Source organism: Oncorhynchus kisutch, linkage group LG23, assembly GCF_002021735.2.
Source record: "Oncorhynchus kisutch isolate 150728-3 linkage group LG23, Okis_V2, whole genome shotgun sequence".
NCBI classification, from domain to species: Eukaryota; Metazoa; Chordata; class Actinopteri; order Salmoniformes; family Salmonidae; genus Oncorhynchus; species Oncorhynchus kisutch.
The window spans coordinates 28161099-28178493 of NC_034196.2; the positions used below are offsets into that span (position 1 = coordinate 28161099).

At 45.5% G+C, this 17395-nt stretch overlaps 1 protein-coding gene and 1 long non-coding RNA gene across 5 annotated transcripts; one reads left to right on the forward strand and one right to left on the reverse strand.

Annotated features, from left to right (window-relative positions):
• Positions 1-3122: 3122 nt before the first annotated feature.
• LOC116356618 (uncharacterized) lies at positions 3123-3811 on the reverse strand. Its single transcript, XR_004205030.1, has 2 exons — positions 3699-3811; positions 3123-3552 (listed from the first exon to the last, which is right to left on the reverse strand). It is a non-coding gene; the product is annotated as an uncharacterized LOC116356618 (long non-coding RNA).
• An 87-nt stretch (positions 3812-3898) lies between these two features.
• Positions 3899-8282, forward strand: LOC109887141 (BTB/POZ domain-containing protein KCTD9). Of its 4 annotated transcripts, none has more exons than XM_020478624.2 (12): positions 3899-4271; positions 4494-4615; positions 4709-4752; positions 5626-5743; positions 5821-5879; positions 5978-6106; positions 6196-6263; positions 6336-6431; positions 6539-6688; positions 6898-7003; positions 7111-7244; positions 7322-8282. In XM_020478624.2, exons 1-12 carry the CDS (start codon positions 4224-4226, stop codon positions 7436-7438), a joined length of 1191 nt encoding a protein of 396 aa, XP_020334213.2. In that variant the 5' UTR covers positions 3899-4223; the 3' UTR covers positions 7439-8282. The 4 variants fall into 4 exon arrangements, with proteins under 4 accessions (XP_020334213.2, XP_031658948.1, XP_031658949.1 ...); XM_031803088.1 differs by having other exon boundaries at positions 3921-4271; positions 7289-8282; XM_031803089.1 differs by having other exon boundaries at positions 3939-4271; positions 7352-8282.
• Positions 8283-17395: the final 9113 nt, after the last annotated feature.

The following is a 17395-nucleotide window of genomic DNA, read 5'->3' on the forward strand; positions in this document are numbered from 1 at the left end:
GCTTTGTGGAGTGTTGTCAAAAAAGCAGAGCATCTCTTTATTATGGATAGACCTCTCACCATCTTTACAACCATTGAATCTATATATTCTGACCATGACAGTTCACAATCTTAGGTAACACCAAGTAATTTAGTCTCCTCAACTTGTTCAACAGCAACACCATTCATTACCAGATTAAGGACCCTGGGACTAAACAACACCCTCTGCAACTGGATCCTGGACTTCCTGACGGGCTGCCCCCAGGTGGTAAGGGCAGGTAAGACATCTGCCACACTGATCCTAAACACGGGGGTCCCTCAGGGGTGTGTGCTCAGTCCCCTCCTGTACTCCCTGTTCACTCATGACTGCACGGCCAGCGTATGACTCCAACACCATTAAGTTTGCCGGTGACACAACAGTGTCTGATCAGTGCCTGATCACCGACAGCCTATAGGGAGGAGGTCAGAGACCTGACCATGTGGTGCAAAGACAACAACCTCTCCCTCAACGTGATCAAGACAAAGGAGATGATTGTGGACTACAGGAAAAGGAGGACCGAGCACGCCCCCATTCTCATCGACTGGACTGTAGTGGAGCAGGTTGAGAGCTTCAAGTTCCATGGTGTCCACGTCACTAACAAACTAACATGGTCCAAGCACACCAAGACAGTCGTGAAGAGGGCACGACAAAACCTATTCCCTATTCAAGATTTGGCATGGGTCCTCAGATCCTCAAAAGGTTTTACAGCTGCACCATCAAGAGCATCCTGACGGGCTGCATCACTGGTATGGCAACTGCTCGGCCTCCGACCACGAGGCACTAGAGAGGGTAGTGCGTACGGCCCAGTACATCACCGGGGCCAAGCTTCCTGCCATCCAGGACCTCTATACCAGGCGTTGTCAGAGGAATGGCCCTAAAAATTGTCAAAGACTCCAGCCACCCTAGACGTAGACTGTTCTCTCTGCTACCGCACGGCAAGCGGTACCGGAGCGCCAAGTCTAGGTCAAGAGGCTTCCAAACAGCTTCTACCCCCAAGCCATAAGACTCCTGAACATCTAGTCAAATGGCTACCTAGACTATTTGCATTAAGCCCCCCCCCCCCCTCTTCTATGCTGCTGCTACTCTCTGTTATTATCTATGCATAGTCACTTTAATAACTCTACCTACTTGCACATTGACTCTGTTCCGGTACCCCCTGTATATAGCCCCGCTATTGTTATTTACTGCTGCCCTTTAATTATTTGTTATTCTTATTTTTTTTCATCTTTATTTAACCAGGTAGGCTATTTGAGAACAAGTTCTCATTTACAACTGCGACCTGGCCAAGATAAAGCAAAGCAGTGTGACAGAAACAACAACACAGAGTTACACATAGAATAAACAAGCATACAGTCAATAACACAGTTTGGGTCTAGACTGTCACCCCCTTTGAAGAGGGCCCCTTTGATGGCCGTGGCAGCTTTCCAATCTTTAGGGATCTCAGACGATACGAAAGAGAGTTTGAACAGACTGGTAATAGGGGTTGCAACAATGGCGGCGGATAATTTTAGAAAGAGAGGGTCCAGATTGTCTAGCCCAGCTGATTTGTACGAGTCCAGGTTTTGCAGCTCTTTCAGAACATCTGCTATCTGGATTTGGGTGAAGGAGAAGCTGGAGAGTCTTGGGCAAGTAGCTGCGGGGGGTGCGGAGCTGTTGACCGGGGTTGGGGCAATCAATTCACATATGGTGTCCAGGGCACAGCTGGGAGCTGAGGAGGGTCTATAACAGGTGGCAACAGTGAGAGACTTATTTCTGGAGAGAATAATATGTAAAATTAGATGCTCGAACTGTTTGGGCATAGACCTGGAAAGTATGACAGAACTTTGGCAGTTCTCCTCCCCCTTTGGCAGTTTTATCTTGATGGAAAATGTTGTAGTTGGGTTTGGAAATCTCATCATTTTTGGTGGCCTTCCTAAGCCAGGATTCAGACACGGCAAGGACATAACAGTTGGCAGAGTGTGCTAAAGCAGTGAGTAAAACAAACTTAGTGAGGAGGCTTCTGAACAAATGAGAGTGCCTGGGGATAAATGAGAGTGCCTGTAGACACGCAGGGCCTGGGTTAACCTCCACATCACCTGAGGAACAGAGGAGGACTATGATGAGGGTACGGCTAAAGGCTATCATAAATGGTCGTCTAGTGCATTGGGGACAGAGAATAAAAGGAGCAGATTTCTGGGCGTGGTAGAATAGATTCAGGGCATAATGTACAGACAGGGGTATGGTGGGGTGTAGGTACAGTGGAGATAAACCCAGGCACCGAGTGATGATAAGAGAGGTTGCATCTCTGGACGGGCTCGTTATGCTGGGTGAGGTCACCGCATGTGTGGGAGGTGGGACAAAGGAGGTATCTGAGGCATGTTGAGTGGGACTAGGAGCTCCGCAGTAAACTAAAACAATGATAACTGTCCTAAACAACAGTGTACAAGGCATATTGACATTTGAGAGAGAGGTAAAGTGAGGCATAAAGCAATCACTGGTGTTGATTGGGAGAGCTAGCTAAGGCAACAACTGGTAAGACAACAACAGCTCTTATCTTACTTTTTTTTCTTCTTCTTAAAACTGCATTGTTGGCCAAGGACTTGTAGGTAAGCATTTCACTGTAAGGTCTACATCTGTTTTATTTGGCGCATGTTACAAATACAATTTGATTTGATTCAGCTGAGTTCTAGAACTTAGGGAATGATTTGTGCCAAATACAGATCTCTTAGTTTTAGATGTTCACAACCAGTTTATTACTGGCCACCCATTTCAACACAGATTGCAACTCTTTGTTAAGGGTTTCAGTGACTTCATTAGCTGTGGGTGCTGATGTTAATATAGTTGATCATTATACATGGACACACATTCTTTGTTTAATGCCAGTGGCAGGTCATTGGTGAAAAGAGTAGAGGGCCTAGAGAGTTGCCCTGCAGTAAACCACACTTTACATGTTTGACATTAGAGAAACTTCAATTAAAGAAAACCCTTTGAATTATATTAGATAGATACCCCTGATTCCACGATATGGCAGAGGTTGAAAAGCCATAACACCTACGTTCTCAACAGCAGGTTATGGTCAATAATATCAATGGCTGCACTGAAATCTAACAGTACAGCTCCCACAATCTTTTTATCAATTTATTTCAACCAATCATCTGTTATATGTGTCAGTGCTGTACATGTTGGGTGACATTCTCTATATACCTGCTGAAAGTCGTATTCATTTGTTCACAGAGAAAAATTTGGTAAAACAATTTTTTCCAACAGTTTGACTAAAGTTGGCAGCAAGCTGATTTAGATTAAACATATGACAGATAAGAGTGGCTATAGAGTCAGTTATCATCCTCAGTAGCTTTCCATCTAAGTTGTCAATGCCAGGTTTGTCATTATTGCTCGATAACAATGATTTTTCCACACACTGGACCTGATCGGACAGCTCAGAGCCTCTGCTCTTTTCTGTCCATAAGAAACAATTGGATTGGTGGAAGAGGCAGGGCAGGCCAGGAGCAAGGAAGGAGGGTGTGGTCAGCAAGGCATCCCCCGAGGCTGAATGCCCTAAGGTTTTTATCAGAACGGTTGTAGATTAGTTTTTTGCTTTTCCCGACATGAGTTTGTGGTGTTTTGTTTTAAAAATAGAAGTAAAAAAGAAAAGAAAAAGAAAAGATTAGGGATAAAAGAACATAATTAAAATTATAGCTCACAGTTGTGCATGGGGAGAGGGGTCGGGGTGCATGGGTGTATCTGGGTGTATCTGGGTGTGGGTGTATCTGTGGTCCATTTGGCCTGTCCCACGGCTTCCTTCAATGATGGGTTGTGAGTGGCTCTGTTGATGAACTTCTGGCCAATGATTGACTGCCTATTGTTGATTGATGTCAGTCTAGATATGCTGTTAACGTAGTGGTTGCTGATGTATTTTGTTAGTCTGTAAGCCATTTTTGTTGCCAATGCATCTTCTTAAGGACAGGAAGCGAGGAAAGGAAGCATTCATTGTTTAGAAAAAATAATTATGACCAATGACATCTCGGTAACTGCATGTGAGTTACCACCTTATTCATCGCCATTGGACAACATTCACTCTTTAATCGTTGATTGGACGACATCGTTGCAACGCTTTTTCAAGCTTTTTATTTGATTGCGGATGTTTTGGTTCCAATCGAAAAAATCAGAAACGGGTGTAGTATTTAGCTAGTTGACTCAAGCCGAGCAGCTAAATAACCAGGACTATCATGAAGAGAGTCACTCTGTTTGTCAACGGAACGTCTTCCAATGGCAAGGTAAGCTAGTTTCCGAGAACCCTATCGGATCCCTTTCTATATCAACGGCAGCACAGATAACATCACTGCATAGCTACTGCTGTAGCTAGCTACAAGCTACATCTCATCTGACCACAGTAGGTACGCTAGGTTGCCAGCAGTTTCGTCTTTTGTCAGTGTACATCGCCAGATATATATTGTCGCAGGGTTGTATCTGTGGGCTTCGTGTGTATTTTGCCGCAGGTTGTGGCGCTATATGGATCGCTGACAGACCTGCTGTCCGTCGCTAGCAGTAAACTGGGAATCCGAGCCTCCAGCGTTTATAACGGAACAGGCGGTCTTATAGACGACATAACGCTTATAAGGTGAGTTCAAAATTGGCGACATAGCCGAACTAATCAGCTAGCTAGGCAGGATAAAGTTCTGTTCACTGCTAACACCGTGTGTGTGTTCTGCAGGGATGATGACGTGCTGTATGTGTCTGCGGGCGACTCCTTTGATGGTAAGTTGACTACAACCTCTCAACAGTTCTATCAGGAGGTACAGTGTGGGATATTCAAATCAAATTCATTTATATAGCCCTTCTTACATCAGCTGATATGTCAAAGTGCTGTACAGAAACCCAGCCTAAAACCCCAAACAGCAAGCAATGCAGGTGTAGAAGCACGGTGGCTAGGAAAAACTCCCTAGAAAGGCCAAAACCTAGGAAGAAACCTAGAGAGGAACCAGGCTATGTGGGGTGGCCAGTCCTCTTCTGGCTGTGCCGGGTGGAGATTATAACAGAACATGGCCAAGATGTTCATAAATGACCAGCATGGTCAAATAATAATAAGGCAGAACAGTTGAAACTGGAGCAGCAGCACGGTCAGATGGACTGGGAACAGCAAGGAGTCATCATGTCAGGTAGTCCTGGGGCATGGTCCTAGGGCTCAGGTCCTCCGAGAGAGAGAAGGAGAGAATTAGAGAACGCACACTTAGATTCACATAGGACAGGAGAGGTACTCCCGATATAACAAACTGACCCTAGCCCCCCGACACATAAACTACTGCAGCATAAATACTGGAGGCTGAGACAGGAGGGGTCAGGAGACACTGTGGCCCCATCCGAGGACACCCCCGGACAGGGCCAAACAGGAAGGATATAACCCCACCCACTTTGCCAAAGCACAGCCCCCACACCACTAGAGGGATATCTCTAACCACCAACTTACCATCCTGAGACAAGGCTGAGTATAGCCCACAAAGATCTCCGCCATGGCACAACCCAAGGGGGGGTGCCAACCCAGACAGGATGACCACATCAGTGAATCAACCCACTCAGGTGACGTACCCCTTGGGTTATATTCTGTGCTTCTATCTGTATGACTTCCCTCAGATGCGAGTAAGACAAAGTGTGCAGACCCCCAGGATGACCCTGGTTGTCCAGACTGGTTCCAAACTCACACTGATTGGCTGACGCTCAACGTTGGGGGTTGCTGCTTCACCACCACACGGTAACCATGACAACCTTGCCGTCTGTCCACTCCATTCTATTGATACACATAACCTGTGTGGTGTGTTTTCTCCTCAGGAGCACTCTGGTCAGTAAAGAACCAGCGAGCATGCTGGCCCACATGTTCCGAGACAAAGGTGATGATGTCACTCCCACAATGCACCACTCACTGCCTGTCTCCTCCACTCAATTTTCATGTCCCGAATTCCGTGTGTGTGTGTGTGTGTGTGTGTAGATGTGTGGGGTAATAAACAGGACTCCCAGGGTGCCTACCTGATAGACAGGAGTCCAGGCTACTTTGAACCAATCCTCAACTACCTGAGACACGGACAACTCATCATCAATGACGGCATCAACCCACTGGGTATGCCACACACTCACAATGTACACACTGGACTTACACACACACACACACACACACTAATAGCTACTTCATCTCTTTCTCTGTCTCAGGGGTCCTGGAGGAAGCTCGGTTCTTCGGCATTGAGCAGCTGGCTGAGCAACTGGAGGACCTGATCAAGGTGTGTGTGTGAATACCATAAGTGTGCATGAGGCTTGTCTATCCTAACTATACCATATTTTCTCCTTCCCAGAGTTCCCAGCCTGCTGATGACCACTCCCCTCTAACCAGGAAGGAGTTTGTACGTTTCCTGTTGGCCACACCCACCAAGTCAGAGCTGCGCTGTCAGGTAGCACATACTCACCAAAATGTATCCGTTTTCAGTGGCTATGCTCCATCTTGTCTGACACTGTCCTCTTTGATCTCCCTCTATCTCTCTCTCTCACACACACACAGGGTCTGAACTTCAGCGGTGCAGACCTGTCTCGCCTGGACCTGCGCTACATCAACTTTAAGATGGCCAACCTGAGAGCTGTCAACCTCACTCACGCCAACCTCAGTGGTGCCAACCTGGAGCGGGCAGACCTGTCCTCAGCCTGCCTTGACGTGTGTTACTGTGTGTGTGTGTGTGTGTGTTACAGGGAGCTAACCTACAGGGTGTTAAGATGAATTGTTCTAATGTGTGTGTGTGTGTTACAGGGAGCTAACCTACAGGGTGTTAAGATGAATTGTTCTAATGTGTGTGTGTGTGTTACAGGGAGCTAACCTACAGGGTGTTAAGATGAATTGTTCTAATGTGTGTGTGTGTGTTACAGGGAGCTAACCTACAGGGTGTTAAGATGCTGTGTTCTAATGCGGAGGGTGCATCTCTGAGAGGCTGTAACTTTGAGGACCCTGCTGGAGTCAAAGCCAACATGGAGGGTAACACGCACATATAAACAAATTTGACTTGACTCAACACACACTTGGATTGCAAGGTTCAATACCTTTTCGATCATACTTGGATTCGTATTGTGTGTGTGTGTTAGGTGCCAACCTAAAGGGGGTGGACATGGAGGGTAGTCAGATGACGGGTATCAACCTGCGAGTTGCCACACTGAAGAACGCCAAGCTGAAAAACTGCAACCTCAGAGGAGCTACACTGGCTGGCACAGACCTGGAGGTAAACACACACACACACACACACAAAACACCTCTCAAACATAGCTCCCTCCCTCTCTTTCTCCCCCTCTCTCTCAGAACTGTGACCTGTCTGGGTGTGATCTACAGGAAGCTAACCTTCGGGGCTCCAACGTGAAGGGAGCCATCTTTGAAGAGATGCTGACTCCACTGCACATGTCTCAGAGTGTACGATAACCCCACTGCACATGTCTCAGCGTGTGCGATAACCCCACTGCACATGTCTCAGCGTGTGCGATAACCCCACTGCACATGTCTCAGCGTGTGCGATAACCCCACTGCACATGTCTCAGCGTGTGCGATAACCCCACTGCACATGTCTCAGCGTGTGCGATAACCCCACTGCACATGTCTCAGCGTGTGCGATAACCCCACTGCACATGTCTCAGCGTGTGCGATAACCCCACTGAACCCCACACAAACATACACTCCTGGTCCTTAAGTCATTCCTCCCAACCCCCTGTGTAGCTCACCACTGATATTTCTCTTCTCAGAAGAGACTAGTTGCCCAATACTATATCAACCCTTAGTAGTCACTTAGCTACCTGAGGGCAGTGGTTGTTCCTCTGACATGAGTGAATATGAAACGAGACCCAGGAATGTTTTAGTTCTGGTACACATGTTTGTATATATGGCGTAAAAGGTTCTACATGTTTGTAAAATAATATATGTATTTTGAAGGTAGATACGGCAGATTCGGGCCAACTTCCGCAACAACAAACAGTGTGAGGCTAAACTTCTCGCTGTTTTGGTCTCGCAGCTATCACGTTGCAGCAGTGTGAAATGCACATGCACTTATCTGCAATATCTAAGGTTCATGGCAAAAGTTATATGGCTGAGTCTCACTTTAATGGGTCCACATGTACATTATCCTACATGGACCATCTTCTCCATGCCAGGGGTTGGATTTCCATCACATGGTGCTACACTTTATCATTGTGAAAATTTGTTCTATTTTTGTATCACTGTATAATTACTGTCTTGTGTCTTTTGCAATAAAGGCTCTAGCCTGTTTTTAGTATCTAGTTGTGTTTTTATGTCAACGGTTCCTCTAAGTGATCCGCACGTATATTTGGCATGCTTTACCCTCGGAAACTTGAGTTAAAGAGAGAATATTTGGAAGGATGGCCCCGGCTGACGAGGCAGTAGTGATACCCTACACACCCTTGTATGTGTGCAACTGGAATGTACCTTATTGTGAAGGTTTGTGTTTGAAACCTGCCTTTTCGGGACAAACCTAAAAAAAAAAGTGCTACAGCTGTACCGTTGACAGCATCTTGACTGGCTGTGTCCCTGCTTGGTAAGGCAATAGCACCGCCCTCGATCGCATGGTGCTATAGAGGGTGGTGCGACAGCCCAGAACATCATGGGCTGAGCTTCCTGCCATCCAGGACCTCTATATCAGGCAGTGTGAAAGGAAGGCCCCAAATAAATGTAGACTCCAACCACCCAAGTCATAGACTGTTCTCTCTGCTTCTGCACAGCAAGCGGTAGCGGTGCATCAAGTCTGACACCAACAAGCTCCCGAACTGCTTCTATCCCCATGCCATAAGACTGCTATATAGCTAGCAAAATGGCTACACGGACTGAGTTGACCTATATATCTAAAAAAGAAAAACGCACTCACAGGGCCCTATACACAGTCACTCCAACACACACAAACACAATTTGCTCACACACACATAATATGCATATATATATATATATATATACACTGACTACTCACCCACTCACATACAGACATACAGTATATGCTGCTGCTACTCTGTTTATCATATATCGTGATGAATAGTCACCTTAGCCCAATACATATCTACCTCTATACAGTTGAGGTAGGAATATACATACACCTTAGCCAAATACATTTAAACTCAGTTTTTCACAATTCCTGACATTTAATTCTAGTCAGTTAGGATCACCACTTTATTTTAAGAATGTGAAATGTCAGAATAATAGTTGAGAGAATTATTTATTTACACGAAATTAGTATTTGGTAGCATTGCCTTTAAATTGTTTAACTTGGGTCAAATGTTTCAGGGAGCCTTCCACAAGCTTCTCACAATAAGTTGGGTGAATTTTGGCCCATTCCTCCTGACAGAGCTGGTGAAACTGAGTCAGGTTTGTAGGCCTCCTTGCTCGCACAAGCTTTTTCAGTTCTGCCCCACAAATTTTCTATAGGTTTGAGGTCAGGGCTTTGTGATGGCCACTCCAATACCTTGACGTTGATGTCCTTAAGCCATTTTGCCACAACTTTGGAAGTATGCTTGGGGTCATTGTCCATTTGGAAGACCCATTTGCGGCCAAGCTTTTAACTTCCTGTCTGATGTCTTGAGATGGTGCTTCAATATATCCACAGAATTTTCTTTCCTCATGATGACATCTATTTTGTAAAGTGCACCAGTCCCTCCTGCAGCAAAGCACCCCCACAACATTATGCTGCCACCCCTGTGCTTCACGGTTGGGATGGTGTTCTTCGGCTTGCAAGCATCCACCTTTCTCCTCCAAACATAATGATGGTCATTATGACCAAACAGTTCTATTTTTGTTTCATCAGACCAGAGGACATTTCTCCAAAAAGTATGATCTTTGTCCTCGTGCAGTTGCAAACCGTAGTCTGGCTTTTTTTATTGCGGTTTTGGAGCACTTCCTTCCTATTGGAGCACTTCCTTTCAGGTTATGTCGATATAGGACTCGTTTTACTGTGGATATAGATACTTTTGTACCAGTGTCCTCCAGCATCTTCACAAGGTCCTTTGCTGTTGTTCTGGGATTGATTTGCGCTTTTGGCACCAAATTACGTTCATCTCTAGGAGACAGAACGCGTCTCCTTCCTGAGCGGTATGACAGCTGCGTGGTCCCATGGTGTTTAACTTGCGTACTATTGATTGTACAGATGAACATGGTACCTTCAGGCGTTTGGAAATTGCTCCCAAGGATGAACCAGACTTGTCGAGGTCTACAAAAAAAATTCTGAGGTCTTGATTTCTTTTGATTTTCCCATGATGTCAAGCAAAGAGGCACTGAGTTTGAAGGTAGGCCTTGAAATACATCCACAGGTACACCTGCAATTGACTCAAATTATGTCAATTAGCCTATCAGAAGCTTCTAAAGCCATGACATCATTTTCTGAAATTGTCCAAGCTGTTTAAAGGCACAGTCAACTTAGTGTATGTAAACTTCTGACCCACTGAAATTGTGATACAGTTAATTATAAGTGAAATAATCTGTCTGTAAACAATTGTTGGAAAAATGACTTGTGTCATGCGCAAAGTAGATGTCCTAACCGACTTGCCAAAACTATAGTTTGTTAACAAGAAATGTGTGGACTGGTTGAAAAACGAGTTTTAATGACCCCAACATAAGTGTATGTAAACTTCTGACTTCAACTGCAGATCCAGTATCCATGCACATTGTAAATATGGTACTGGAATTTACCCTGTATATATTTGCTTACATACTTTATCGTGTTCTACCTTGTTATTTTTAGTACATTGTTACTGATTATTGCATTGTTGGGGTTAGAGCTGGCAAGAAAGGCATGTCACTGTGCATTTGACATTAAAACTTGAAAACCACAAGCTTCATCTTACTGTTGCTTGCTGTAATTCCTTCTGTATGCAGAAGAGGACAGTATTCTCAGTATCTGTGGCCAGGATTGGTCTCTCTCAAAGCAGATGTCAAACACCTGACCTTACAGAAAATGCTTACCAGATTCCTTGAGGAATTTTTGCCTTTGTGAGATTTTTCCTGTGGGTTTTCCTTTAGGATTTTTCCTAACTTTTTAGTAAGATATGTAAGGCGGTGTCAGAGGAAGTCCCTAAAAATTGTAAAAGCCCCCAGTCACCCAAGTTGTAGAATGTTCTCTCTGCTATCGTATGTCAAGTGGTATCGGAGAGCCAAGTCTGGGACCAAAAGGCTCCTGAACAACTTCTACCCCCAAGCCATAAGACTGCTGAACAGTGAATCAAATGGCTAAATTACTATTTGCATTGACCCCCTTTTTATTTGCACTGACTCTCTTGCACCGGCTCAATGGACTCTACCCACACACTCACATATACTACACTGGCACTCCAACCCACACACATACACACACACACACACTACATATGCTCAAACACACAAAACACATGCACATAGACAGTTTCACACTTTCACGTTCTTCACATATGCTGCTGCTACTCTGTTTATTATCTCTCCTGATTGTCTAGTCACTTTTACCCTTACCTACATGTACATATTACCTCAACTACCTCATAACCCTGCACATTGACTCGGTACTGGTACTCCTTACACTCTCATTATTTTTATTGTGTAAATATTAGCTTTTAAAATTTTTGTACTTTTTAACTATGCATTGTTGGGAAAGGGCTTATAAATAAGCATTTCATGGTAAAGTCTATTCCTGTTGTATTTGGCGCATGTGGCAAATCCAATTTGATTGATTTGATTTGTTTCTATAGACAAACCACAGAGCTGATTGGATGGATGTGGCTTTCACTAACGACCCGTGATGGAAGGGGAAGTGCCTGTGTGTTTCTGTCTGTCTGTGTGTGTGTGTCGGATTTGTGGGTGGGAGACCCTGTATGGTGGCATGAGGCTGTGGGGGCGGGACCACAGAGGGGTCCTGTGGCCTGTGGTCAAATCAAAGGGGGCGATGGCACGGATATGCTAATTACTGAACACAAACAAACACATCATAGGTAGAATGGCTGTTCATCAAAGTGCTTTCCTCAGCAAGAACTCTCATGATATAACTCAGCTTCAATTCTTCCTATTTGTATTCTCCCTATCTTTTAGTAGAATTGAAAATGGCATACCAAAACAACTAGCTATTTTTGGAGGGGCAGAGACACAAAGTCTTTATCTCTCTTCCTCTCTCCCTCTCTCTCTCTTTCTATCTCTTCCTCTCTCTCTCTCTCTCTTCCTCTTCCTCTCTCTCTCTCTCTTTCTCTCTCTCTCTCTCTCTGTAGATCATGAATGTGGGCTGTGAAACTGTTATTTTAGGTGAGATTCAAACTGTCACAAGTCAGTGAACTCCACAATAATAATAGAGTCTTGATAATGGGCTAGATTATGTGTGTAAAATGCATGGTAATGCATTGTATTTACAGTGTATCCTTGAGTGTGGTGGAGAAGCTTTAATCCCGATGACATCACAGATGATCCTGCTCTGTGTGTGTGTGTGTGTGTGTGTGTGTGTGTGTGTGTGTGTGTATGTGCCCCTTCCCTCCCAACCAAGCAGTACTGAAGGTCAGCGACGCCATTCACAGAGGGATAGCTAGATAACCCCTGGTTGGTGTGTGTGTGTGTGTGTGTGTGTGTGTGTGTGTGTGTTTGCGTGTGTGTGTGTGAGAGAGAGAGAGAGAGAGGGTGTGCCTTTTGTGGTGTGGGCTGGAATCCTTAGATTTGGGGTTAAAGGGCGGGACACGTTCCATTCCTAAACCCCTCAGGCCTCCTCCCTTCCTTCCTCAATACCTTGTCTGCTTGAACACTCTCCTGCAGCATGAGCTCATGGGAGGAAAACACACACACTTATGGTGCAGGCAGGCAAGCATGTGCAAGGTCTTGATTGATCTTTGGAAACAATTTTTTTGTGATTTCTTTTATTTCTAAAGCATACTGATTTAACAGGTTCAAAAGGTATAGATGTAGTCTTGCCTCAGTCCTTCCCTCTGAGAGAGACCACAAGCTCGGGAATGTGGAGTTTCCACAGCCAAGCAGTTTTATTTGGAGGACAGAGAATGTCCCTTCAGTCAGGCCAGAACCCACTTCCTTTATAAATACACTCTCCTCTCTGGAAGGTCCTGTGTTTAGTTGAGCTGGGTGCATGTTTTAGTTCATGCTAGCTGATACTGTGTGTATGCTAGTGAGAGTGAAGAAGTGGCGAAGCAGAGAGGCAGGCATGGTCATCACTCATGCTCATCCCTGCCTGGGGAGTGAATCCAGCATAACTGGAGAGGTGGTTATATGGACCCAGTCTTTCTCTCCCATCTACACACAGGTGTGATCACGTGTTTCTACTGTTTTAACAAGGCTTGTTCCAGGATGTTCCTACAGGTTTCCAGAAATGTTGAATAATTTAAATGATGTTTTAGGATGTTATTTTCCTTATATTAGAACTGTGGTTTAAAGGGTTTGGTAGTCTCACCCATCCTTCTTCCATTCCATCTCCACTCTCCTCTCTTTGACTCTACCCCTGCTCTTTTCTCTCCATCTTCCTCTCTTTCTCAGACTCTCTTGGCAACCATTTTGGTTCCACCCTCTGTGGTCCGACATCGTCTTGGGTAACGCCTTATAAAACAGCTTCATATAAAGCCACATTCAACACAAAGACACTCACATTTCGCTGCTCTACCAAGGTCAGCCTGACCATACAGGGCTGAACCATAAGACTGAACTCACACACACACACAGCTCGGCTGGCCTGGTTAAAGTGTTTGATTAGCAGTAGTGGTCATGACTTGATGTCGTCGTATGCTTGTTTGTGCATATGCTTGTGCGAAATATGTGTATGAGGGGTGTGTGTGTGTGTCTGGGTTACAGTGACAGCTGTGATCAGTGACATGGTAAAGGCTGAGATCACAGAAGCTGAAGTCACGGGTCTCACAGTCTACTGTGGTGTGAGAGGGCTGTTGTGCGCTGACAAGGCTGGTAAGGTTTGGGGCCGGTGATAGGGCTGAGGCTGGGGCTGGGGAGAGGGCTATGGCTGGGTGATAGGGCTGGAGCTGGGGAGAGGGCTATGGCTGGGTGATAGGGCTGAGGCTGGGGAGAGGGCTAGGGCTGAGGCTGGGGCTGGGGAGAGGGCTATGGCTGGGTGATAGGGCTGGGGCTGGAGAGAGGGCTATGGCTGGGTGATAGGGCTGAGGCTAGGGAGAGGGCTATGGCTGAGGCTGGGGCTGGGGAGAGGGCTATGGCTGGGGAGAGGGCTATGGCTGGGTGATAGGGCTGGGGCTGGGGAGAGGGCTATGGCTGGGTGATGGGGCTGGGGAGAGGGCTATGGCTGGGTGATAGGCTGAGGCTAGAGCTGGGGAGAGGCCCCGGGCTGAGGCTGATGCTGGGGCTGGGGAGAGGGCTATGGCTGGGTGATAGGGCTGGGGCTGGGGAGAGGGCTATGGCTGGGTGATAGGGCTGGGGCTGGGGAGAGGGCTATGGCTGGGTGATAGGCTGAGGCTAGAGCTGGGGAGAGGGCTGAGGCTAGGGCTGGGTGATGAGGCTGGGGCTGGGGAGAGGACCTGGGCTGAGGCTGTTTGTGTGGTTTTGGCCTTTAGCTCAGAAGGGATCTGTGTGTTTCTGTATTTAGTTGTCCTCTCTTTTCCCCTGTTCTGTGTCTACAGCGGGTATCCTCTCTAACTGTCTGCTATGTTCTAAACACACAAATATCTTCTTATTTCCTCTCCTGTGTTCAGCTAGACTGGAGTGGACTGAGCCTGCAACAGCTGGTAACATCTGGTGTGCGTGCATGCATTTGTATGTGCATCAGTATGCTTGTGTCTGGGGCAGATCTATGGGCACTTTATAATGATTGTAGATGTGTGTTTGGGGCTCTGCAATTCTGAGTCATTCAGAACTGCATTCTCTAGAGGGTAAACACACACAGTGTTAGAGTTTCCTTAAAACGGCAATCAGCTGTTGAAACAATAACAAAGCTTACTCCCATCCCTGTTTCGGTAAAAAGTAAGCACTCTCATAAACAGAGCTGTGGATGCAAGGACTGACCATCAATGATATCAAATAATACTTTTAACCATGTTTTGAGGCTGTATAGCATTTGTTTACATTTACTTTGTTACAAACGTAGTAAAATGAGCTTATATTTTTGTTTCTGATGGGTTACGACAGTTGAGCTAAGAACATTTGAAGTTATTGATTCTTGAAGAATATAGGTACATATCAGTGGATGCTGGTGGTAGGATTTATAGGAGGATGGGCTCATTACAATGAGCCGTTCTTCAATAGCTTCTCCCACCAGCTTCCTCTGGTACATATCATAAGTTAAAAGTTTTAAAAGTATGTAGCAACTGCTGATTGCCCCTTTAATGGTGTGTAAAGCTGATTGTCTGGGGCTGGAGACAGGGCTGGCTGGGTCGGAACTAGAAACAATTGTTTGCTTTATTCCATTCTTAAAAATAAACCACTGGTTTAGGACCTCCTGTCCCCCTCCTCTCCTCATCTTCCCTCTCCTCATCTCCCCCCTCCTCTGCTATACTTGCCAATGTGGCGTCAGCAGCAACCAGCTCCAGATGTGCCCCCCCCCCCCCCCCCCCCCACACACACACACACACACAACCCCACACACACACACACCCTCTGCACATGTGATGTGGTCTGGACGATATGCTCCCGGCCTACCCTGCCTATCCTCTACCCCGCCCTACACAGAAACGCACACACCCGTACGGACACTTGCTTGTGTGCACACAGCCACCAGAGGAGAAGAGAAGCTCTGGGTTTATGACGTGTTTTTTTTTTTGAAAAGTCTGTTTAAGACTCCCATAGGGCGGACCAGGCCGTGTGTGTGTGTGTGTGTGTGTGTGTGTGTGTGTGTGTGTGTGTGTGTGTGTGTGTCAATATCAAATCATTTCTTGGTAACTGGGATAGTTTTCAATTAAAATGGTGTGTGTGTTATTGGCAGAGAGGTTTGGAACTCTCTTTCTTATTTTTCTATTAAAGGTGCAATATGCAGAAATCACTTTGCCACCTCCTGGTTGCTAAAAGTCTAATAGTTCGCAGAATTTCAGTTTATGTGATAAAACAAGCAATGTGTAGTGTAGAGAATCATTGTACTATCTAAACCACTGTGAAATATATTTTCAATAACCAAAAATATTGTATTTTCAGCTGTTTATGCTGGTGTACAAAACTGAAATGAAAAAGAAGCCAACATTAAACTTAAGAATGGGAAGCATAGAAATAGTGCACATAGAACAGATCTACCACTTCTAACACTTGCTTTCTAATGAGAACGACAGATCTATAACTCACATTTCTATATGAATTTGGTTGGGTTGCCCAAAATGTTACATATTGCATCTGAAGGTAATTTACTGCCTGGTGCTGTCCCCAGGCAGGCCAAAACTCCCACCAAAACAGTCTGACATTTCTGACGGTCTTTTCAAATAGCTCTTACACTAAGAGGGCACTATCCTCATTTTCACAATTTCACAGTACTAAATATATTTTTTAAAACAGAGGCAAATCACGTTTTTGACTGCACTGACTGCACTTACTTGTTGACATTTTTGTGCCTTATATGAAGCATTTTTATACAGCCCATATTCCTTTTGAGGCTGTAATGCAGCATTTAGCTAACCTGTCGTCAGTGGAGTTTGCACACCATCGAACAGACTGATAGACAGTCAGATATATGAGGTACTCAATAAATAAATGTTATTGGGTTATTTTCCAATTTGGGATCCCTAATGCATGCTGGGAAAGTAGTTGACCTTTGACCATTATTGACTATACCAGGAAGTACAGCTTGTAACACCATTCCCAGTTCATCCATCACAGCCAATAGCATTACTGCTTCTTATCAAATCAAATCAAATTTATTTATATAGCCCTTCGTACATCAGCTGATATCTCAAAGTGCTGTACAGAAACCCAGCCTAAAACCCCAAACAGCAAGCAATGCAGGTGTAGAAGCACGGTGGCTAGGAAAAACTCCCTAGAAAGGCCAATACCTAGGAAGAAACCTAGAGAGGAACCAGGCTATGTGGGGTGGCCAGTCCTCTTCTGGCTGTGCCGGGTGGAGATTATAACAGAACATGGCCAAGATGTTCAAATGTTCATAAATGACCAGCATGGTCGAATAATAATAAGGCAGAACAGTTGAAACTGGAGCAGCAGCACAGTCAGGTGGAAGTTGAAACTGGAGCAGCAGCATGGCCAGGTGGACTGGGGACAGCAAGGAGTCATCATGTCAGGTAGTCCTGGGGCATGGTCCTAGGGCTCAGGTCCTCCGAGAGAGAGAAAGAAAGAGAGAAGGAGAGAATTAGAGAACGCACACTTAGATTCACACAGGACACCGAATAGGACAGGAGAAGTACTCCAGATATAACAAACTGACCCCAGCCCCCCGACACATAAACTACTGCAGCATAAATACTGGAGGCTGAGACAGGAGGGGTC

What these genes read in the sequence shown, in the direction of transcription:
- LOC109887141 (XM_031803088.1), top strand. Translation starts at nt 4,224, where the DNA reads ATGAAGAGAGTCACTCTGTTTGTCAACGGAACGTCTTCCAATGGCAAG. An exon ending in GACGACATAACGCTTATAAG is followed by an intron (nt 4,616 to 4,708) that starts GTGAGTTCAAAA and finishes TGTGTTCTGCAG; the next exon opens with GGATGATGACGTGCTGTATG. An exon ending in TGACGGCATCAACCCACTGG is followed by an intron (nt 6,107 to 6,195) that starts GTATGCCACACA and finishes TCTCTGTCTCAG; the next exon opens with GGGTCCTGGAGGAAGCTCGG.